The sequence below is a fragment of the Pseudorasbora parva genome, chromosome 6 (genome assembly GCF_024679245.1).
Source record: "Pseudorasbora parva isolate DD20220531a chromosome 6, ASM2467924v1, whole genome shotgun sequence".
Classification (NCBI taxonomy): domain Eukaryota; kingdom Metazoa; phylum Chordata; class Actinopteri; order Cypriniformes; family Gobionidae; genus Pseudorasbora; species Pseudorasbora parva.
The window spans coordinates 29,428,084-29,452,637 of record NC_090177.1 but is presented as its reverse complement, the minus strand read 5'-3'; the positions used below and the strand labels follow the sequence as shown (position 1 = coordinate 29,452,637).

Genomic DNA, 24,554 nt, shown 5'->3' with positions numbered 1-24,554 from the left:
ATTTCAGTCCAGCGTGTAATAAAGCTCACTGTCACCGAACATGTCATTCATTGATGATATAAAACTCCAGACGAGTTTTCTTGCGCGCGTCCGTTTTTAGCGCGCCTTCACTATCGTGCAGTCTGACATTAATGCCAACTGAGATCTTACAGTGTGACATGGCTTACATCGGGGATCATGTTCGTACAGTCTGTGACAAGGGATATTCGCAAAGGATTTTGAAAAATCGCAGTGTGCAGGACCCATTAGTTAAGGGAATAACAGTTTAATATGAAAAAGTGGTGGAGTATCCCTTTAAGAGCTGCATGATTCTGGATAAATTGAGAATCACAATTGTTTAAAATATAGATCATGATCATCCCACAATTATGAATAGACAACTGAACATAAGGTTTATTAAAAAAAAAAAAAAATTGAATTTGAAAATTTGCAAAGTGCAACGGTGTAATTAATCTTTATTTTTGACGTCTCAAGTTACTTTACAAGGTAATTTACTTAGATAGAAATTTAATTTGATTGCTACCATAGCATTTTATATCCAAACTATAAACTTTTATCCCAGTACTTCTGTGATCATTTGAATTATAGTAACACAGAAATGATTTGTTGTGAAGCTGTTTCATACTTTTGTGTAACAACTGCTCTCTCTGGACAGGAGCGGTGACAACACAGATCTGAATGTTCACTGAGTCTGTGGTCATATTTTTCAATTGTCTAGCTATCACCAGACCATGCTCAATTTTGAACATTGGTCTGGGGAGTCTGCTCTGTATTTTCTACTGCACAAGAGGCCTGATAAACGAACATAATTCAAATGACTCTGCATGCAATTGGATAGTCCTTCAACCAATCAGACCACAAGAGGCGTGATCAACAGGCAATGACTCTATCACTTCTCTATCCGTCATCATGTTAAACCCGCCAATAGTGCGCCAGGTGGATAAGCCAGTCTGTGATTGGTTCCCGCAAAAGTGTAACAGAAGCAGTAGAAATGAATGTACAGGTTTCCAGACTGAGTTGACGGGTGAAATCAAATCTCCGGCAGATCAGGCTGAGTTTACCCAGACTACCTTGTCAATGTTTAAGTAAAGAGAGATGAATCGTTTTCATTTTAGGAATAATATCACATTGGTGATTAATCGCACAGCTCTACAAAATACCAAAGTATTCTCAGTATTCCATTAAGTGTTGTTACAGGCAGTGACTCAACTGTCTTTCCTTCAGGTGACCGTGTCAATGAAGTTTAATGGTAAATCAGGAGTACAAGTGAGGCTGCCCAGTAACGTGGCTGACCTGGCAGCCTACTCAACATTACAAATGTTCGTCAAGCCACCAAAAGTCGCACGTAGACGACGGCAAACAGAACCCATCAAATCCCAGTTTGTCTTCTACCTTGGAAACAAAGACGTAAGCCAACTTCCTCAGCCTAACAGTAATTTGTATGGCGTGCAAATTGTGCTTTATGATGTTTTGCATGTTTGGTATTATTTTAAAGCTGTTTTCAGTCACCCATTATTAAATGTATATGTGTGAAAATAAACGCGTGTCTCTGCTGCGTGTTGTAGTCAAGTAAGGACTATATGGCAATGACGCTGAAAGGAGCAAATCTGCAATGGTACTTTAATGTTGGAGGAGAAACAGCACACGTGGAAATGAAAAAGGAAATGATAAGTGATAACTTCAACAAACTCATCCTAGAGAGGTGGGAAAAGTCCACGCCATCACACACATCTGTTGGGCTTTCATTGATATTATTTTCAAGTTGTATTTAATTTTAATTTCTTCTGTATTTGTGGATTGTGCATTTGCAGGACTCTTCAGTATGGTTATATGGCAATGTCCACAGATTCAGAAGAAAAAAATACATTTAAAGAAAAGATGGTGGCAGGAGGAGAAAATGGCCTGCTCAACCTGCCAGCTGAGGAGACTGTGTTTTATGTCGGAGGTTATCCTAGCACTTTTAGTGTGAGTAATGCTGAACACTTATCTATGGTGCGGAATAGAATAGAGACTTGGGATTGGGCATTTTTGACTTGAACCAACAAGCGAACACCCTAGTAACCACCTAGAACTCCCTAACAACCCTATAATGATGAACTATATGTTTTCATTTAAAAGTATTTTAATAAGCAAGAATTCATAGTAGTAAAGACATTTATAATATTACATAAACAAAAAAATTGGACTTTCTATTTAACATAGAATCTTGAAATAAGAAATGTTTTTTTGGAGCTAAATCATATTAGAATGATTTCTGAAGGATCATGTGACATTGGAGTAATGATGCTTTCTTCAATTGTAATAATATTTCACAAGATTACTATTTTACTTTTGATCAAATAAAAGTAGCCTGGGTAAGCATAATGTTCCAAAAACATTATAAAATCTTACCAAACATTTAAATGGTTGTTGTTACCATAACAGTTATGAGCTGATGTTATAGATGATTTCATTTATTGTTTTTGGTCAATATTAGATATTTAATAATTTGCCTTATTTTTAAATTGAGATCACATTTGCCATCATCTTACACTCACATAAAGTTAATCTTGAAAAATACTAATAATTTAATTTGTCATCACATTTATTTATATAGTATTTTATACAATACAGAGCAGCTTCAAAGCAGCTTTGCTGTAATACATAGGAAAATAACTGTGCTAATATTGCATAATTCAGCTGTAAAGCATCTCTACAGGAGACAATAGTGTATTCATGTAGCTCAGTTCATTTTGAGTTTTGTTCTCATCTGACAGTGTCATTGCAGTGAAATTGATAATATTACTGAATATTAATTTGAGGCAAGCCAAAAGTGACAGTGACAAGAAACCAAAACCCATTAGCTAAATACTTGGAAGAAACCAGGCTCAGTCAGTAGCAAATCTGAAAATGAATATACATTTTTCATACTGTACATTATCATAATATTATTATAACTAAATTCCCTTGTAGCATGTAAGATGATTGTTTTTTTGGATTTAAAAGAGTATAGAATTTTTAAATTGGACATGTACATAAAAATAAAAAAAAACTCAAAATAAATATCAGCCTATCCTTGTCTTGTAGAATTCATTTTAAGAATTATCTGAAGAATCTCACAATCTCTCTGTTTCTCTCTCTCAAACACACACACACACAGCCTCCTGCGAATCTGAGCACAACAGATTTAGATTTCTTCAAGGGCTGCCTGGAGTTACTAAGTCTAAATGAAGAACTAGTCAGCCTCTATAACTTTGAGCAAACCTTCCAAATGAACACCACAACGAACGTCCCTTGTTCACGGTCAGAGGGGTTTATTCATTGTATAATCTGTTAACATTTTGTATGTGTGCATTCCTCGTAAAATGGCTTCATGTGTCAAAACAGGAAGAGGCCAGTCAATAGGCCTGAATGGGTAGTCGACGGAGTGCACTTTGATGGATCAGGCTATATTGAGGTTACGTATAACCCTGCGCAGGAAAGCCGTTCGTTTGAGCAGTATATAAAAGTCGTCTCGCACAACGGCATTCTGATTGCATTTCAAAAAGAGGTGAGACTTCTTGTCTTTTGTATGATTCATGATTTTTAGACACGCTATCATGAGTGAGTCATTTTTTTCCGTCGAATGTCCCTTCTCAGGATAAATTTGTGGCTGTGGTTGTGCAAGACGGCCTTCTGAAAGTCATCTATAACATTAAAGGAGATTTGACCGAGCTTGACCTACAACAGAAGAAAATAAAAGTCGCCGATGCTCAGCCGAAAATTGTGAGTGAAACCCTCTATTTATTTCAGTTTATTCCTGACAAATCTCAAGATTATTGATTTAAATGTTTTTTTGTTTTATTTTCAGTTCGATGTTTTCTTTCAAAATTCAAAAAAAGAAATTCTAGTGAGGCTAGATCGTGAGAAGGTCTACACGCTTTCCAGTCAAGACTTCAGTTTCCCAGAAAAATACTTCCTAGGTGGAATGCCAGAGGACCAGATGCCTCAGGAGTAATCTTTCTGATATTTCCCTTGAGAAGTCATATTTGGATCCAATTGGGCATAATCTGTGAGATGAACTATCTGTGCATGTCATTGCAGGTTAAAGAGCATGTTTCATAAGAGTGGCTCCATAAGGGGCTGCTTTAGGACCATTAAGGCCATGAAAGGCTTCGTTGAAATTAAGAACATGAAGAGTGTAGGGATCAGCTATGGCTGTCCAGAAGACCTGCTGGTGAGAGTGTCATCATACATGCCACTTTAGGTTTGGGAATCCACATTCAGTTCTGCTAATGGTTTTGGAATATCTGCGTTCTTCTGCAGTGAGGGAACATGCTTGTATTCGCTCAGTGATTTGTGAAAAAAAGGAACCTCCAAAATCTGGGATATGAAGTAACGAATGGTAAAGGCCTTAAAGAATAGTTCACCCAACAAATGAAAATGATCCCATGATTTACTCACCCTCAAGCCTTCCTAGGTGTATATGACATTCTTCTTTCAGACGAATACAATCAGAGGTATATATAAAGAAAATGTCCTGGATAATCCAAACATTATAATGGCAGTGAATGGCAGTCCGGAATTTGAAGCCCCAAAAAATGCATCCATCCATTGTAAAAGTCATCTACACGGCTCAAGGCCTTCTGAAGCGTATCGATGGGTTTGTGTAAGAGAAATATCCATATGTAAAACATTCACTGCCATTATAATGCTTGAATTAGCCAGAAACATTTTTTATTTAACTCTGATTGTGTTTGTCTAAAACAAGAATGCTAGATACACCTAGGATGCCTTGAGGGTGAGTAAATTATGGGGTCATTTTCATACGTGGGTGAACTATCGCTTTAAGGCCCTGACATAGTTTGAGCAAAAACCTGTAAAACATTTTTTATTTGCCCTCATCATTTTTCAAGTACGAGTTCAGACTTTTTTTTGGTGATTCTCCAATCCTTTTCTATGGTAAAAAATACCCTTCCACACTCGACTACAAGCTTACATTCATTTTTAAGTGCCACGCCACATGTCAAAATCCAATCAACAACCGATTACTTGAATTAAGGGAATGGATAAGGTGTTAAAACCGCTTAGGGGAATCATAATTAGAACCAGAATGTGATGACTCCCAGTCCTACTGTTTTCACTGCATATGACCTCTACTATGTTAAGACATGCGTTTATGCGTGTTTGTGGTGTTTCAGGTTACTCGTGAGGCTCATTTCACTGGTGAAGGTTACCTAGGCTTAAAGTTGGTGAATGTACTGGATCTTTCAGACGACTTCTATGCCGGCATCGGCTTCAGAACAGATCAACAAAATGGACTCATGTTTTACCATCAAGGCCAGGTACAAATTACACCAACCAGTTTTACATATCAAAATACATTTTGAGTATATTAACCATGCAATGTTTGTGTGTGTCCCTTCAGAGTGATGTGTGTCAGGTGGCCTTAGACAGCGGCCATGTAGTAGTAAGCACTAGCCAAAATGAAGTCAGGTCTCAGAAGACATACAATGATGACAACAGTCACTATGTTGCATTTTACCACGACACAAATGGGTATGTTTGTTAAAGATATATTGTTACGTTGTGTTTGTGCAGAGGGTTAAGACCATATCTGTCTTTGTTCAGATTACGCATTTATATAGATGATGTCCTTGAGAGTGGGGGACAAACTGTCAGTGGGACCACCAGCAGGGCGGCGCTGAAGTCTGACATTACCTATGTGGGCGGCACACCTGAGTCAAACGGCCTCACTAACCTCACCGGCTGCCTCAGTAACTTCTTCATTAAGAGGTGTGTGTGATGCAAAGAGCATGTTAAAAGAAGATTAATGGAGGCAATGCAAAATGAATCATCAAATTAAATCGTGTCCAGTACCTGTATGAAAGGTTACAGTGAGATCTGCTGTTATAATATCTGCATTGTGTTTATAGAAATGATACAAACATGGTTGTAGATCTGAAGTCAGCTCAAGAGGGACAACATTACTCATTTGTTTGCCCCAATGCTTCAGTCCCGCTGGAGATTCTGGATTCACCACGACGGAAGAACCCAAAGGTACTGTTTTAAAAACTGAAGAATTTTATTGTATATATATATTTTTTTAATAAGAACAGAAATTATTATGCATAATATAATTGTTTAACGTTGTATGAATTTTAATTTTGAATATATATAGTTTTATATTATTTTGCTAGTATGAAATCACAAATTAATTAGAAGAGTTTAAGAGCATAAAGAAGAGTTTATTTTTGATAATATTATTTTTTGATTATATTATTTTATGAATACTTCTTTAATATGAAATAATCTTTTTTTATATTTAAAAGCATATGAAATGTGTGTCTGTTTTTTGAAACTACAGAATAAGCCTCAAGGAAGGTCCAGAAATCGATTGGTGCTCAAGTCCTGCCAGGGTGAGACGTCTGTCCAGGAGGTCGACGCCCACTATTTCAGTGGCTCCTCCTACAGCCACCTGAGATTTGATACACTGCCTCAAGCGTTTAGCAAAGCGTGAGTGTTTCAAAAAACTGCTTAAAAATCAGTAAAATATAATATAATACTGACCAACAAAAGTAACTAATATCGCTAAAAACACAATAGTAACTTGTAACCTTCTTTTGCAGGCCACACATCTCTCTCGGTGTGCGCGTGAACTCTTCAAGTGGACTGATTTTTCAAGCAGGAGAGAAGGGTCAGAGAACCATGACACTCTCTGTGTCTGACGGCCATCTTACGCTACAGGTCAATGGCGGAAAGAGGAAGCCTAGCATACGCAGCAAAAAGAAATACAACGACGGCACGTGGCACACGGTTCGTACTGTGGATGAGGCATATTATTAAACATAAAAGTGTGAATATCTGTTTCTTTTAAATCTTTCATTTTTACAATGGAATCATGCAGGTGTTTGTGAAAGTGGAGGGGGACAGGGCCTCTCTGACAGCGGACGGGATCGACACCCAGAACAAGAGGGTGACAGGTGGAGGGAAGAGTCAGTTTGGTGCTCCTCTCTACATCGGTGGACTTCCCTCAGACCACAGCGACGCTATGGTAAACACTTTATTACGCACACTATAGCTCTGTTTTTCACACCTGGATTCACAGCAGAATTGTTTTGTAACCATGGCCAGATCTGTGCCTTGCCACAATTCTGTCTCTGAGCTCTTCAGGCAGTTCCTTTGACCTCATGGTTTTCATTTGCTCTGACATGCACTGTGAGCTGTAAGGTCTTATATAGACAGGTGTGTGGCTTTCGTGATCGAAGTCCAATCAGTATAATCAAACACAGCTGGACTCAAATGAAGGTGTAGAATAGTGCTGCAACTACGGAAATACGTCGACGTTCGTGAAATGCGTTGACGCGTCGTGTCAGACGTTCATCTCGCGTAATGTTGGCTTCTGCTCCTGGTTCTATCACAAAAACCAAGACCGCGAATATCAAAAGTATGGGAATACTTTAAACAGAGGCCAAACAGTGTTTCCCACACATAGACTAATTTGTGGCGGACTGCAACATAATCAATAACGGCCGCCACATTCGTCATTCATTCATTTTTACGCTATTTAAAAGACCCACGCATATTCGTTTAGCTGCATTTCCTTAAGTTCTCTCTCCGCCCTTTTGCGCGTCTCTTACTCACTCACACACACACACACGCGTTGCATTCGACCGTAAAACAAGGCAGCGTGCGGTCACGGCGCTCATATAATTCTAAACAAACCAGCGCAGTGTCAATCAATACAGACCAGTGTTTCCCAACCGGGATCCCAAGCAAAAGTTGCGGGGACGCACTTACACTTCGGTTCATCTCGCATCTGATGACGCATCTTTAATATGGGTTGTAACTTGAAAATAATGCTGTATGTATGTTTCTGTACATAGATACACGTGATACACGTGCTGACTCCTCAGGTATGCACTACAACAACAGCGATAATAAAAGAAAAACGTGGGCAAAACGGTCTCTCTTTGTAAACTTTATAAAACGCATGCGAATGCTGCTGTACATCCGAATATGAGCAGTCATTTTCACCGTCATCACCCCCGTGTAGCCAGGAGACTTGAATGAGAAGATCTGTCTTTGTGCACTCGTCCCAAAGCTCGTCCCATATTGAGTTATCTTTCAAATCCTGTGCTTAAACGGACAAACTCACAAAAAGTATGTCAAAATGTCATAGCCTACTCTATGCCTTAAGTGAACTTTATACAGAAAATACGACGACTATCCGTGGGTCTTAAAGGGGCAGTAGCCTTCACTGCTTTCTGTTTAATGTCAAACAAAAGATAAAGACATCACTCACTGCTCCTGACTGCTTTTGTAAGTTTAATAAGGATTATTTTTTAAATTTTAAACAGGTAAATGTGTGGTTATTTTACTTTTGATTACTTCATTCCATTTCTCTACCTAAAAACTAATGTTGGACCTACCTGAAAAGCATTGTTTATTTTATTCTCATCTTTGCTCAATAGTATTTATTTGTGCTGCTGCTTCTATTTAAGTTATAGAAGAGTTATAGAACAGTTATCTGTTCTTATTTTCTTTATTTTCATTTGACAGTAGTCCTTTTTCCCCTGAACATAGCAAATACCAAACTGCACTGAAACGTGAACCTAAAACTGTGATACAAAGCGAACTGTGAGCAGTCTGTACTGTTACAACTCTAGCGTAACTTATGTGAGGGGGTGCCACAGAATTTTGAAAAATTTCAAAGGGTAAAAAAATAAGTCGTTAGATCAGTCGACTAATCGGAAAAATAATCGTTAGATTAGTCGACAGAAAAAATAATCGTTAGTTGCAGCTCTAGTGTAGAACCATCTCAAGGATGATCAGAAGAAATGGACAGCACCTGAGTTAAAAATATGAGTGTCACAACAAAGGTCTGAATACTTTGGAACATGTGATATTTCAGGTGTTCTTTTTTAATAAATCTGCAAAAATGTCAACAAGTCTGTGTTTGTCTGTCAATATGGGGTGTTGTGTTTACATTAATGAGAACAAACTTAAATGATTTTAGCAAATGGCTGCAATATAACAGAGTTAAAAATGTAAGGGGGTCTGAATACTTTCCGTACCCACTATATATTTCTCATTTTTAGGGGTGTCCCCAAATAAGGATTTACATATTCGAATCAGAATTTTCGAATCTCTCTATGGTCGACCGATAGTCGAATCATCTGTGTGTGTGTAAACCATAGACTGGAAAAAAATAAACAGTATCGGGTTGGGAAGGGCAGGACACTAGTCAGCAGGAGGCTAAGACTATTTTTATTTTACTTTACTCACGGCACACAGCCACCACTTTTAATAAAGTGGTCAAAACTAGGCTACACTACACATTCGTAAATGAACCGTTCTCTCATAACATTTAAAAGCCGCGATCGAAACACAGAACATCACACAAATATATAAAAGAACATTTTGATAAATAAACCTAAAAAAATACCTGCCTAGAGAGGAAAAGAAGACTTTGAGTGCGTTTATATATGCACGTTCTTAAGCCGATTGTGCCTAAAGGGGGTTGCACACCGGACTGAGGCTCAGCACCGTGTCTCAGGTAACTTATCTCACACCAGGCAGGCGTGAACATTATATACGCGCGAGCTCAATTTTGAATCGACTTCTGACAGAAGAGCTGCACGGTGAGTGTATCTTGTTGCACACGGTGAAATCAGTATGTACATTCACGATTTGAAGGAATTATACATTTAATCGCCGCGGACAGGCGTCGAATGCCGGCGTCGGTGTATATGTGTTCGAATTTTAAAGGCGCGGCGCGTCCGGTGCGAAGCTCAGTGCCCTTAAAGGGGCGATCGCTCAGCGCCGCGACACGTCTTTATAACACTAATATTGAGCACCCCCATATTGCCAAAATGGTATGATCCTCGTTTCATAACACCCGCGAAGATTCGACCATGAGATCAGTGGTCGAATCCGGTCCTGCATATCGATGCATCGAATCTTCGACTATTTAGGGTCACCTCTACTCATTTTATAATTTTTTTTTATTCTATGATGATGTTTGCAATGCTTCATGTGATTGTAGTTCTTCACCTGACTGAAGCTGTTAAGTACACGGTCTTGTCTTTGTATTTTCGTCTAGTTTTACTTTTTTACCCTATCGGAGAAATGAATGGAAAAATTACTTCCAGAACAAATGTTGCTAAAAATGGGGGCAGAAACTGCTGCACTCTTCAGGTTTTGGAAAAGAGATTGTTCCTATCTTATTATTCACAGTAATATTATTCTAAGAGAGCAAATTCATACAAAATTGCTTTTGTGATGTTGACTTTTCTTTCTTTCTGTCAGCCTGGTTTCGTTGGCTGTGTGCGGGATGTGAAACTGAACGAGGTGCCGCCACAGAGCCCCTCTCACAGTGTGGGAGTGACACCCTGTTACCAGCAGCCTCTCCAGCCTGGGGTTTACTTCTCCAGTCAGGGCGGATATCTGACCATCGGTGAGCCTTCTCACTTCACTTCACTTCATCGGTCGACCTGATCAATCAATCACTCACACTTCATTCATATATTGCGCCTCTCTGTCTTTGCATGTTAGACGAATCTCTGATGTTGGGTCGGGACTTTGAGATCCAGATGGAGGTCCGTTTGGTCTCCGACTCCGGGCTCCTGCTGCACATTGGAGCCAAGAAAACTCAACAGCTGAGTCTCTATCTGAACCAGGGCCAGGTGACACAGCCATGCACTGAAACACAAAACTTAGTAATAGACCTATAACTCTTCCAAGGTTAAATGAGATTTACACTTAATTTTAAAGGTTTAAATTGGACCCCATTTTCACAGTAGCTGTATTTACTTGGCCTTATCCTATTGTAATCTGACTAGAAGCATAGTCGGAATAAAAAAATCATGTTTAATCACGTCATTCAGAATGAATTGGCAAAAGCACATCAACCCGATCACTTTATTTAGCGTTCATGTAAACACTATGTTTAGATTCCTTTTTTAACTAAATGCGTCCAGCCTAAAGGTGTAGCTGTTGAAACGAGAGTTCAGAGAATATCAACCTAGTCATTCAGGGTTGGTCGTGCTCTCTGATGGTCTTTGGGACGGGTCCATACACTAGTTTGAAGTGTCCGTTTGTTCCGTACAGGTGACTGTGTTGGTGAACAGTGGCAGTGGAGAGTTTTCAGTCAGTCTCACTCCAGAGGAGTCACTCTGTGACGGAGGTTGGCACACTCTTACAAGTGAGTCATACATACATTTGAAAAATAATCACAGTATTTAACCTGTGGGTCTGTTTTAAATAAAAATACAGCTGTGATGTTTGGGTCAAAAATGAACTGTTTAGACTTCAAGGATTTTGAAAATGGGTATATATTTATCTAGATGTAAAATCAGGTGCTGCATATATGCTTATGCCTGGTGATATGTCAGTGGTGGTACTGCACTTAAACAATAGAAATGTGTTCAGTATATCGCTAAAAATGAGAATACTTACAAGCCTTTGTGACCCTGGACCACAAAACCAGTCAAAAGCCACACAGGTTTATTTGTGGCAATAGCCAACAATACATTGTATGGGTCAAAATGATAAAAAAAAACATGATGGAAATCATATTTGTTCAGCTTTCAGAGAATGTATATCTTTTTTTAATTGACCCTTATGACTGTTTTTTTTCTGATCCAGGGTCACATTTCATGTTTTATTTTCTGAAACTTTTATAAAATCCAATGTTATAATGGATAAAGTCGTTGTTTTTTGCACACACAAAGTGTTCTCTACACTTCATAACATTAAGGTTGAAACAATGTAGTCACATGGACTGTTTTAACGATGTCTTTACTACCTTTCTGGGCCTTAAAGTATTAATTAAATTGCCGTCTATGAAGGGGTAAGAGAGCTTTTGGATTTCATCAAAAATACCTTAATTTGTGTTCTGAAGGTCTTATGGGTTTGGAACGACCTGAGTAATTAATGACAGAAATTTCTTTTTTGTGCAAACTAACACTTTAAGTAAAAAAGCAACCATTATTGTTCAGTTTTTCCGTTTTTTAATCTCGTCAACCACTTCAAAACCCATCCCAAACTGAATACAAGGGTTAAAATCTATAGATAATACAAGAGCAATGTTTTTTCCATATAATTTCACTTTAATATTTGTGATTTTAGTTGTGAAGAAGAGCAATGTCATCCAGCTACACGTGGATGCGGCGAGCGAACACGGAGTGGGTCCCAAACAGAGCAAATCAAACGGGGCCAAAGAGACCGTTTATCTCGGCAGTGTACCGGGTATGACACCCAAATGCTTTTACAATTCCTGTCAGAGAACATGCAGTTTTGAAATGTGAAATAATGAGATAATGTGCTCAATGTAACAAGCCTTTGTCCTCTCATGTGCAGATACCATAGCGGTGCCAGGTCTCCCGTCAACCATCCTGCCCTTCCATGGATGTGTGAGGAAAGCCGTACTGAACAACAGGACTGTCATGCTGTCAAAACCCTTGTCGGTGTCTGGATCTGTGGGGACTCAGGGCTGCCCTGCCTTATAGACCACAACTGCAGTATCCCCAAATACTCCACATACACTGACACTATCAAATCAACAGGTGGTGGGTTTGCTTAGCTGTTAATTTAAACAGATATTTATGTTTACTCTCATGACACCCGTGTGTGTAGTTTTATAAAAACGCACTGGTGCCAAAAACACCACTGTTAAAGTAAAGTCCAGAACTGCCAGGACCAGAGGAAAAGCACTGGATGGATTTTCCATGTGTAATTAATACATTTCACTGATACAATCATGACCAAACATTAAATGGGTTTTATGGGAATATTTAACTGTATAAAAACACTGGAGTCAGTGACTTTCTCCAGATATTCCCAAGCAAAATTGTGTGCCGTTGAGATTTCATTGTGTATTATCTAAAATCACTGGAGTTGAAAACTCAAGAAATATTATTTTGTCACTTTTGATATTTTGGCAGATTCCCTGAAATAGCTGTATTTTTATTGCCAATAAACATTTCCTTTACATTTCTTGTCACTTTGATTAACTGCACACTCACACAAACTGGCGTTACAGAGTCAATTGTTTAATAGCGTAGCTTTGGACATACAAAACACACATGAATCAATGAATGATTACAGGCAAACATCTCAGACTAGCATGAGACTAACACTTCAGAGACAGTTGTGTTCAGAAGGACGTTCTAATCCAAGCTCATGTCCTCGTCATCATCTTTCTTGTCTTTGGAATCACCATCATCAGTCTTGGTATCACTGCCCTCCATGGCCTTGGCAAACGCCTCCACATCTAGATATCAGGACAAAGCAAATGAGTTCCTGTGATTAGCAAACCTGAAATAGTTCTTAACCCTTTCCCCACCATTGAGGGAATTTTCCTGGCTTTCCGTGTTTTCACGGTTATACGCTAGGGGGGGGCGCTATAACATCTTCCGAGAGAGTACAGAATCTCCTGAGCTGCACAAACCAGCGGTATATGCAAGCCGATTTAAAACAACACTATCGTCAACATTAAACCGCATTTAAATCAAAACTGCCTAATGTTACCAAATTAAATGTTGACCAAGGACAAGCTGTAGGACTGTGAAGCTTTTGGGGGTGTGAATTGACTCGATCTATTCCATGTATGTTTTAATCATCGTTCTGAATCCAATATGGATCTAGTCTTTGACAAATATGCTATTTGGTCTAAATCCAGGGATGCAAACACATGTATGGTCAAAAAAAAGAGGTAATCGAAGCCAGCGCCCAAAGGCAAATATCCAGATACTTACTTTGCCACCAATCCCTGACCCACTCCTATAGGCACAGACTGTAAAATTAAAATCTAGAAAATGTGTTGCAGTGTCAGATACCATATACCAGTGGTCTTCACTATGTTTTTTAGGCGAGCCACACTGGTAGGACAAAATCAACAGGAGAGCCACTTTTAGCAAAGTGTAAAAAGGTACATCCAATAGCATATCTGCTTATCAATCTGTCATCCCTGAACATATTATATGCACTGCAATAAATACAAAAGGCAGATAGATAGTGGAAATGCCTGCATAACATTTTTAATGTTAAACTTTCTTTTAGTGCTGTCCATCGATTAAAAAAAAAATATTCACACATTTTTCTGTGATTAATTGCGATTAATCACAATTAAAAACAAGTGGTTATATGTTTTTAATATATTTTATGATGCAATCATTTTACAGTAAATAAATCAATGTAGAAAAAACAAAGACACAATATTTTAAATACAGTGAGGAAAATAAGTATTTGAACGTAGGGCTGGGCGATATGACGAAATATATCGTCTGGACGATAGAGCCTTATATAAAACGATAGACATTTTCTATCGCTTACGCCACGATAAGGCGTTTACAGCAGAATTTTACGTCAAGATGCACCTCACGCCATGGCATGCCCATGCACGCTGCAATACATAAACAAACATGGAGTAGTAGACGCGGTTCAGACCAGGGTAATTCTCAGAGTAATTATGCCAGACGCTGCAACGGGCTTTTACGCGTGGCACACCAGCCATATATTGAAATATTTTAATGGCAGGTGTAGGGATGGCGAAAACTAAACATTTTCTTGACCGACCACCGAGCCTCATTAGCCGGTTGAAACCGGTTAACCAATTAGTTTAAAATATGCTGCGCTATTTGAAATAACAGCCGCGAGCCGCTCTCCAGCTCTCTCTCTCTCTGTCACACATACACACACGCACACGCACTGTCCTAGCGCTGCTGCCTCCCTTCCACTCACGTCACTTTTTTTAAATCCCCCACAGCACGAAACACGAGTCCCGCAAACGCGGCGCCGAGGAGCTTGTTTGTAATCTGAGGAAATGGCTCCTTAGTTTCGACATGGTTTAGGTACAAGGTGATCGCGTTGAAAATAAAGGCATTTGTCCAGCGTAAGAGGCTCATTTGAAACATTGCCGCGGCTCATTTAAGAAAATGACAGCTCCGAAGAGACGCTGCTTTAGTTCGAGTAAGAGCTAACAATAATAAAGAAAGACGATCAACATCTTATGTGTTACCACTGAAATGTAGATGTAATATACATTTCCAAATGTACGCCCATCTTAAGCGAAATGCACGCTTCATACTGTCGTCTGCCCTGACTCTAACCTCGAGTTTTTAGCCTGTTTACTTTTTGCAAACCTTGTGAGCGCCCAAACCCAAACGCTGTGACCACGCGCCAAATGTTTTTATTGGTTTATTAAGTACAAACAGGCGAGTTATGAAAAATTGAGTGCGAGGGATATGTTCACTTCACACAAAAAGATTTTGAAATGAGATGGCTAACTGTAGTAGCGTTTAGTCCACTGTATAATAGCCTAATTTAGAGATCACTTTGATCGGTTAACGTTGATACGGTCAACCATCGGTCAAACGGTCATCGGTTAACATCCCTAGGCAGGTGTTAACTTTACTAACAGTCTTGCTTAAAAAAGGTTCTAAATAAAATAAAAATGTAGTCCATACTACCTTTATTTGTTTTGTATATCATTTCAAACTGCATTTCCACTTTGCAATTTTGTATAGACTATTCATAAACTGAATTAACAGAAAAATTGCTATATCGTTATTGGGATATCAAATTAGCTATATCGGGATATGAATTTTTGGCCATATCGCCCAGCCCTATTTGAACACCCTGCTATTTTGCATGTTCTCCCTATTGGAAATCATGGAGGGGTCTGAAATTACAATATGATTTTTTTTAAACAATTTATTTGTATGATACAGCTGCAAATAAGTATTTGAACACCCGTCTATCAGCTAGAATTCTGACCCTCAAGAAATCAGCCTACTACACCTACACGGGAGGAGCTGGTCAATGACCTGAAAAGAGATGGGACCACCGTTTCCAAGGTTACTGTTGGTAATACACTGAGACGTAATGGTTTGAAATCATGCATGGTACAGAAGGTTCCCCTGCTTAAACCAGTACATGTCCAGGTCCGTCTTAAGTTTGCCAATGACCATTTGGATGATCCAGGAGTCATGGGAAAGTCATGTGGTCAGATGAGACCAAAACAGAACATTTTGGTCACTAAACGTGTTTGGAGGAAGAAGAATGATGAGTACCATCCCAAGAACACCATCCCTACTGTGAAAAATGGGGGTGGTAGCATCATGCTTTGGGGGTGTTTTTCTGCGCATGGGACAGGGCGACTGCACTGCATTATGGAGAGGATGACTGGGGCCATGTATTGCGAGATTTTGTGGAACAACCTCCTTCCCTCAGTTAGAGCATTGAAGATGGGTCGAAGCTGGGTCTTCCAACATGACAATGACCCGAACACAGCCAGGATAACCAAGGATTGGCTCTGTAAGAAGCATATCAAGGTTCCTGCATGGTCTAGCCAGTCTCCAGACCTAAACCCAATAGAGAATCTTTGGAGGGAGCTCAAACTCCGTGTTTCTCAGCGACAGGCCAGAAACCTGACTGATCTAAAGAAGATCTTTGTGGAGGAGTGGGCCAAAATCCCTCCTGCAGTGTGTGTAAACCTGGTGAAAAACTACAGGAAATGTTTGACCTCTGTGATTGCAAACAAAGGCTACTGTACCAAATATTAACATTGATTTTCTTCAAATACTCAAATACTTCAAATACTTATTTGCAGCTGTATCATAAAAAAATAAAAAAAACCATACATTGTGATTTCTGGATTTTTTTTTTTTTTTAAGATTATGTCTCTCACAGTGGACATGCACCTACAATGACAATTTGAGACCCCTCCATGATCTCCATGACCCCTCCAAGTGGGAGAACTTGAAAAATAGTAGGGTGTTCAAATACTGATTTTCCTCACTGTATTTCAAATATAGTGTCTTTGTTTTTTCTAGTTTGTTTGAGATGTTATTTGATATGTGACTACTAATTAACAAAACTTAAAAATTCGGCATAATTCTTTCTATGTGTTATAGTTTTTTCAAGTGCGAAAGAGAACTGGATTCTGGGGTTCTCTCTGATCTCATGATGTTGGTGCGTAACCAGCGCGTAACACACAAATCCTAGTTGACAATGCATATTATATGCACGTAAAAAGAACGTTTTGGAGTTAAGAGCAGGAAAGACAGCTGGCAACTCCGTAGTCATGGACGTAAGGGCAGAGCTAGTTTAAATTTTCTAGTCTATATTTCCAACTTTTGTAATGCCACTGTTTTGGGTATTTAAAAATATAAATTATTTGTAATAGAGCAGGCACTTTGAGCTTTTAATGGGTTATTTTATAGCCCTGCTTGTTTGTATTAGTGTTTTGACAGCATGATCATTTCACCGTATTATTTACTGCCATGCGAGATGCAAATTAAGCTGGGCGAGCCGTGCGATGACACTGCTATAGACAGTAAGATACGCAGCAAGAAGAAACACCAATGGCTCAAGCTAGCACACATACTGCTGTTTTAGTGCGCAGTGTTCTGATTTTATAAGATCCTATTTACAGTTTGGTGGAGGCAATCCAGAATTACTTTTGGTGAAATTATAATCAGTCACCCACCACCTCTTAAAAAACTCATCGGATCTGCACGATTCACACAAGTCACCCAAACTGATGTGAAAAAAGCTGGAGGCGGCGAAAAGCGCACTGTTTGCATCCCTGTAAATGTTGCTTTTGACACTTTAAAGTGTTGATAAAAAATTTAATAAAAGGAATGTATGAAGCTGGAATAAAACAGTGGGTGGGGAAAAGTGAGTTAAAAGTGTGAAAACTGAACCTTATTTTTTTCACTTTCACTTATGTATTGAGTTTATTGCACAACTCACCTCCTTTATTAGCTGCATCCACTGCTTCAGAGGGCAGACCAAACTGGTTCATGAGAGGGCCGAGCTGACCAGAGGCCAGAGCACTACTGAACATGCTCATCGCCTGAATAAACAGACAAAACAGCACGTTTTACAATCGCAACAGAACACATGAAAAAGCCCCAAAACAATTAAAATCAAGAATGTCAATGACCATTTCTTCCTCTTTACTATTAGTTGCAGCATGAAAAACATGAACATCAAAAAGTATAAAACAGTGAAAACTTACGCTACAATAAAACCATCAAAAAATGTCATGTAATATTTACCTCAGAAAAAACAAACTAATAATTCAACATATTTTATTGAAGTAACACTGAATACTCCATTTTTTAAATACCAGTTATCATCACTATACTTGTATCAATTGACATCACTAATTTCAAAGCATTATGTCCATGACTGACCTGCTGGAACTGTGGAGAGGTCAGTGTGTTCTGGATCTCGTCAGTGCTCTGCGGGAGAGATTCTCCTGATGGCAGGTATGGCAGCAGTCTCTGCTGCACTTCAGGGTTGGCCAGAATAGGAGCCATGACATCAGGGGTCAACACACTTGCCAGGTCCACTACAGAAGGAGCGATGGACAAGATTTTAGAGGAAAGTAAAAGCGAAGATCACATCAAAGGTCCCATCGGTTGTCAATCTCTCACCTCCTGGTCCCTCTGCGGCCATGGCGGGAACGTTCATGGTGGCCAGGATGCTCTGGAGGTCACTCAGCTGGATGGGCTGTGTGCTGGAGGGCGGTCCTGCGGGTATGGAGGGAGTCTGGGCTGCAGGGGTGGTGGGCGTCACCGTGGGCGAGCCGGTGGAGGTGGCGGCAGGGGTTACGGGTGTGGTGGGTGCCTGGGTGGAGCTAAGGCGTGCGGTGGATCCAGAGGAGGGAGTGGCTGCTGCCGATTGGCTGCGGGAGCTGTGGATGAAGGATATAAACCATTAGATGGCGGAACACTCAGCAGCAAAAATTAACATTGAGAAAAATCACCAGACATACCTAGAGGTGGAGCTGCTGGTAGCAGGACCTCCACTGCCCAACAAACTGGCCAGACCTGGACCAGCCAGAGCACCTTTTTAAGAAAAAACATCTCAGTGGCCCAGAATTCACAACGGTCTTCAATATGGCCCAATCCTAATATTATTAACAACCATGAACATGGAATCTGGCTTAAAATAAATAAATCATTCACTTACCAAGTCCACCCAGTCCTGTTGGTCCAATCAGCTGCATGAGTTGGTTGTGGCTCATATTTCCCAGTAGGCTTTGCAAGCCACCTTCTCCTTAAAGAAAAGGATATTTAAAAAAGGGAAATTCCCTTAGTAGGAATACCTACACTTACGCATAGAACTTTTGATTAACCTATGGGGCACAACATTTACAAAGCTTTATTTACATAGTTTAATTTTTAATACTTTGCGTATTAAAATAAACTTGTCTGTTCAGTAGTCTTTATGTCACAGACATAATTATTGAATTAAGGTGCTAAAGGTGATAAAGCAGTTGCAAATGTTTTACAAAATACTCATCTCTGTATCAATTAAATTGGCAACACTTTACATTTACTACCAAATATCTCATTCTATTATGTAATAAATGTAACTTGCACACTGGAAAGTTTTTTAATTCTCACATTTCCAGGGCCTGTGAGAGTTTATGAACAACATTAGAGATTGTGTGGATTTAGTGTGTGTGTTAATGGCACTGAGCTTTGGCATTTTTACACAACAATGATGTATTAAATACGGAAAAGTTTTCCTTTTCATACAGACGACAACGTTGGCAAAACAATCCCCATTCACGCAGATATCAGGCATGTGATTGGCTAAGGACAAAAAAGCAGGAAAATATACCATATTTTATAATATAGACCACCCCCACCCCGCCGCGCCGATCAAACTGGTGGCGGATCAATACGGACAGTAAAGCAGGACCCATAACAACTTATTTGAACAAAAAATACATTTTATTGTAATAACTTTTTTGTACAGTATGAAAAAAAACTAATTATTTGGTGGATGCATTTTTACCCAATTTTAATAGCTAAATGTGCAACATGCACATTTTCATGTCAAAAGAAGGCCTCAATTTTTGTATGACTCTTTAGCCTTTGTAGAAAGCTTTTTTAGAGCCTCTACACGTTTCTTTTGGAATTTGCGCCTGGCATGATAAATTAATCTATAATGACGAAATGGGGGTGCAATTCACATTTATTCCACAAGGTGGCAATGTCTGATACCCAATGATGAAGTGACGTTTCACTCATAGTTACCTCTGACAGAAAACGAAACAATAATAATTATAATCTGCAAAACTTGAAATGGCTCAGTGATTTACTGCAGAGAGCAAGTATTAAACACAATCAAATATTAGTGTCACTGTCTCTTGATGATGGATGTGGTCAAGAAGCTGTCAGTGAGCAAAATATTGATTTTGAAGACATTGAAAATGAGTTTGGAGAATATGCTGGAGATCGCGAATATGAGGCAGATGCTGAATATACTGGTAAACGATCTCTGACGAGGAAATATGATGATGGTATTAAACATCTGCTCAAACTGAACCCTTCCAAGCTCCAAAAGGTAACGAAATAGGTTTTATTTTATTCTTCTGTAGCTGTTACATCACTCTAACATCAGGAGTTTTATATATTATCGCGACAGGTAGAGGTCTAACGTTATCCATGTTAAATATAGATCTGGGTAAGGTTCTATATTTAATGTAAGAATGTTTGGCGAAACAGTCATGCATTTAAGGGTTAAGCTATGGAATGGCTTCAGATGACTTTGTTACCCAAACTGACGTGAAAAAAGCGGGGGGCGCCGAAAAGCGCGCTGTTTGCATATATAGCTAGTGCTAGCAAATACAAGTAATGTTAGCTGTCAAGTTAATGTTAAATGCAGCTTAAACATCCTGCCATAGTGGAAAATCAATCAAAATCGATCATCTAATCAATCGACAACAAAGTCAAATTAGTAACTTATAGGTTATATATAGACACAAGCAATAGTATACCCAGATCATCCGATCCGGCGATGTTCTTGTCACGATACAGTCCTTGTTGCCAGTGTTGCCAACTATTTTCCAAGGAAAGTAGCTAAAGCCTGCCAAAAAAAATCGCTAAATGTCGCTAGATGACGTTATGCGTTAATTAGCATATTAGTGACGTCATCACGTCGTCCTTGCGTTCAGCCTGCGTAACGTTTTTTCATTTAGCCTACTATATTTTACAATAATATAATAGCCTACAGCCGATTGTCCAATGAATGTTTTCATTTCCTATACCTTTTTGTCATACAATATATGATATAGTGAATTACAAAAAAAATTATGTGTAAAATCTGAATTGAGAAACTGGATGAACTAAAGCTCTGTGAGAGAGTAATATAAGTGATAAGCACAAGAGATGGAACTCATCATAACTCATTTATTTAAATATAAAACAAAAGAAGCAGATAACATTAAGTGAGAAATCGATGGCAACCTTGTGTGCTCATGTGTAGCTCGCTCATTCACGTCTGTCAGCTGCTGTCTGTAGGCGCGTGCAGCTCCCCTCAGCCATTCACTGAACAGGGCAGACGCAGAGAGAGGTGTGTGTGACAGAGGGGAAATAAGACCTCGCGCTCGCAGGACAGTACTGCCGACATTTATAAACTAAAGTAGCTGAAGTTTGTCCATAAAATCGCTAGAGGGGTCTGAAAAGCCGCTAAATATAGCGACAAAGTCGCCAAGTTGGCAACACTGCTTGTTGCCCATCCCGCGATCGTGGTTTCGTCCCGGGTTACCATGGTGACGGCTGTGAGATGACGGTCAACCCCCCAATCCCCCCCCCCGCCCCCGCCATTTTTTTTTTTTTACAGATCTGCATGATTTACGTAGGTCACATTTTCAGGTCGGAAAATCCGGAATTCCGGATTAATCCGGAAAAATCACATCCCTGAGATATGCAAAAACGTCTATCAACACTGGAGTATTCATGCCAAGCAATAGTTGGCGATGTCACTAAAGAAACACTACACACCTATAGACTTTCACAAATTGGCATTTTTTTTGTGTAGTTTACAGAGACAATATTGTTTTAAAAAACAAGCAGAAAGCACCCATTTCAAAAACGAAATGAATCTACAAGAATCAAACTAATGACCCACTATGGATTTGAAACGGTGACAAGTTTGCATTCCTGATTTACATACACCCACTCTCAAGTGGCCAAGACTTCAAGTGTGAGTACTGGGACATGTCCAAAGTGAGATGAGTGTTCTCCTCAAAGTGAGATTTTCTATCACTCACCACCAAGAGCAGAGAGTTCATGGCTGCCTCCTCCTCCGCTGCCCAGAGCACCTGGCATGGGGGGGTTGTTCAGGTACTCGTTGACTTTGCGACAGTACTCCTCATCTTTATCTGTTTTGGGCTCCTTTTTACAAAAGAGATAGAAAAGCAAGAACAAATGTGACTGACAGCTGACTGGATAGCAGGAATCTCCTTGTTTCGGTTATCCTATGGTGGCATTTTTTAACAAAAAAAACAAATTGTTTACAATATAAATAAAAAGACAGCAATCTCATATTGCACGCTCTTATTGACTGCTTATCTCCTGAAGTGCCACAAATCTGACCTTGCATTCATGTTCACTATTTAGGGTGTAGGGTAGGTTTAGATGTTATAATTTATTATAGCATTGTAGGAAATCAGTACTGTAATTGACATGACCAAAACTTTAGAATCAGCTGCTGGATGGAAGAAAAAATAAATAAATACATTTATAAAAATCTTATTTTGGAGCTCTCCAGGATGCAGCCGCACCCTTCTTGTATCACCAGCATTAATAAAAATACCAAATATCAGCCAAAGCATCAGCCGTGATGAAATATCAGATGACCACTACTAACCTGCATCCAAAAGAACAGCCTTTTAGAGCCGGCCTTGAACTTCAGCACATACACGCGTCCTGTAGTGCACTGATTGACCCGCTTGAACTCACAGTCATCCGGGAATATTATCAGATCCTAAAATGCAAAATCAAAACGTCAATATCGATGTAATACACCATCGCTTGACCAGTAATTATAAACAGTCCTCACATCCTCCACATTTCCAGAGGTCCTGTCCTTCCAGCAGAAGTGGATGAGCGAGTCGTCAGTCTGCTGAATGTAGACGGTGCCCTTGCGTTTGTCCGGGGTCACCGTGCTGCCCTTCAGGGTCATTTTACCAGCCCTGAACTCAACCAGATATTTACTGGATGAGCTGCGGGAGCCAGAGACCAGACTGGGGAACAGAGCTCCAGATGACATCCTCACTGAGGGACAGACGATACAAATGATTACAGACACAAGCCGAAAGCATTTCAAACTACTTCCGCATCCATATCAATAAGGTTTTATTAAATATCTCGCAGCTCATCTTTAGCATGTGGCTGATATAAAACAAAGCTTAAGTTCATCTAAAGTGAAAATTCGGTCATTGTTTACTCCCCCTCAACTTGTTCCAAACCTGTATGAGTTTATTTCTTCTGCTGAACACACACAAATATATTTGTATGTAATGTTAAGTCAATGGGGACCATTAACTGTTTAGATACCAACATTAAAATATATCATTTTGTGTTCAGCAGAAGAAACTCATACAGGTGTGGACCAAGCTGAGGGAGAGTAAACGATGACAATGTTTGATTTAAGTGAACTATCCCTTTAAATGTTTGAGCAGTTACTCAGCAAGATTTGTTAGCACTCTAGCTAGCTTCAAAAAACAGCTTGTATTGAGCTTGTATTTGTAGAAATATACATGCACTTGTAATCCTAAGATATAATAAGCACAATATTTAACACAATTTAACTATATTGTCGTTGTTTGGCTTTTGAAGCACTAACGTTACCCTCGATTAGCATTAGCTGCCATTTCAACAACAGTGACTACGCATTTTGTTCCTGACGCTTATTCAAACGAAACACGCGTCTACAGCTCAGATAACAGAGCACTGTAATAAAAGTGCATCATACCGGCGGATAGGTTTAATCTTTCGTAGATCCCTGCAGCAAAGCGATGTATTGAGGGGACGCTTGATGAAGAGTTGCAGATGGACTGATGGTGAGAAGGCGGCAAACAACTTCCTGCATCCTGCTAGTGTTGCTATTGGCCACGTTCGCAGGTTCGTCCCCAGCATTTGATTGGCTACATAAAATGTCATTCTTGGCATGCAGCAAATGATGCGTCATTACATTACTGAGAGCAGATATAGCACCTTTCTTTAATGCACAATCACTCACAATATGAATAATCAATTCGATATAAATGTATAAGTAATATATAAGTAACTTAATTGTATACAGTTTGTAGCTTTTTCTTTTGAAGTTATAATGTATAGACGTTTTGTTTTTTGCACAAAAACAGAAGTAGCAAGTCTAACACTGAGCTTTAACCCTCATCTTCTCCTCACATCCTGTAAAAAATATTTCCCTCGTTGCCCTTAAATTATTTTATTTATTTATTTTAGTCCAGAAAGCTAATCACTTTGATAATATTTTTTGTGGCATTTCTTTTTTTTTTTTTTACCTGTAAATTACATTTTAATCAACCGTTCTCCTGGGACTTAAAGTCTGTTCTTAACAAGTCTACATTTTTGCATTCATGTATCTATTTAAACAAAAAAAAAAATAATAATATTTATTTTGGTAAATTTTTATATTGGGAGTTTTTAATATATATAATAAAAAAATATCCACTCAGACAGGCTGTAAATTGTAAAATAAATAAATAAATAAATAATAATAAAAATACTTTTTCAGAGCACTATATTCCCAAGCAGTAT

At 39.1% G+C, this 24,554-nt stretch overlaps 2 protein-coding genes across 4 annotated transcripts in view; one reads left to right on the top strand and one right to left on the bottom strand.

The window, feature by feature from the left end:
- The window catches only part of lama5 (laminin, alpha 5), an 88,182-nt gene extending 75,228 nt beyond the window's left edge, over nt 1-12,954 (top strand). The window contains exons 61-80 of the mRNA XM_067446602.1: nt 1,225-1,407; nt 1,566-1,702; nt 1,812-1,965; nt 3,140-3,282; nt 3,367-3,529; nt 3,619-3,744; nt 3,830-3,972; nt 4,063-4,195; nt 5,160-5,303; nt 5,387-5,517; nt 5,590-5,754; nt 5,895-6,018; nt 6,326-6,474; nt 6,588-6,774; nt 6,866-7,012; nt 10,270-10,417; nt 10,516-10,646; nt 11,071-11,164; nt 12,091-12,210; nt 12,322-12,954. Coding sequence (XP_067302703.1) covers nt 1,225-1,407; nt 1,566-1,702; nt 1,812-1,965; nt 3,140-3,282; nt 3,367-3,529; nt 3,619-3,744; nt 3,830-3,972; nt 4,063-4,195; nt 5,160-5,303; nt 5,387-5,517; nt 5,590-5,754; nt 5,895-6,018; nt 6,326-6,474; nt 6,588-6,774; nt 6,866-7,012; nt 10,270-10,417; nt 10,516-10,646; nt 11,071-11,164; nt 12,091-12,210; nt 12,322-12,470 — 2,871 coding nt within the window. The 3' untranslated portion in view covers nt 12,471-12,954. The remainder of the gene's footprint in view (nt 1-1,224; nt 1,408-1,565; nt 1,703-1,811; nt 1,966-3,139; nt 3,283-3,366; nt 3,530-3,618; nt 3,745-3,829; nt 3,973-4,062; nt 4,196-5,159; nt 5,304-5,386; nt 5,518-5,589; nt 5,755-5,894; nt 6,019-6,325; nt 6,475-6,587; nt 6,775-6,865; nt 7,013-10,269; nt 10,418-10,515; nt 10,647-11,070; nt 11,165-12,090; nt 12,211-12,321) is intronic.
- Nucleotides 12,955-12,992: 38 nt separating this feature from the next.
- adrm1 (ADRM1 26S proteasome ubiquitin receptor) lies at nt 12,993-23,880 on the bottom strand. Of its 3 annotated transcripts, none has more exons than XM_067446599.1 (10): nt 23,746-23,880; nt 22,831-23,045; nt 22,639-22,755; nt 22,040-22,163; nt 18,946-19,032; nt 18,749-18,821; nt 18,408-18,667; nt 18,165-18,322; nt 17,719-17,821; nt 12,993-13,234 (listed from the first exon to the last, which is right to left on the bottom strand). In XM_067446599.1, exons 2-10 carry the CDS (start codon nt 23,038-23,040, stop codon nt 13,131-13,133), a joined length of 1,236 nt encoding a protein of 411 aa, XP_067302700.1. In that variant the 5' UTR covers nt 23,041-23,045; nt 23,746-23,880; the 3' UTR covers nt 12,993-13,130. The 3 variants fall into 3 exon arrangements, with proteins under 3 accessions (XP_067302700.1, XP_067302701.1, XP_067302702.1); XM_067446600.1 differs by having other exon boundaries at nt 18,946-19,029; XM_067446601.1 differs by having other exon boundaries at nt 18,946-19,026.
- Nucleotides 23,881-24,554: the final 674 nt, after the last annotated feature.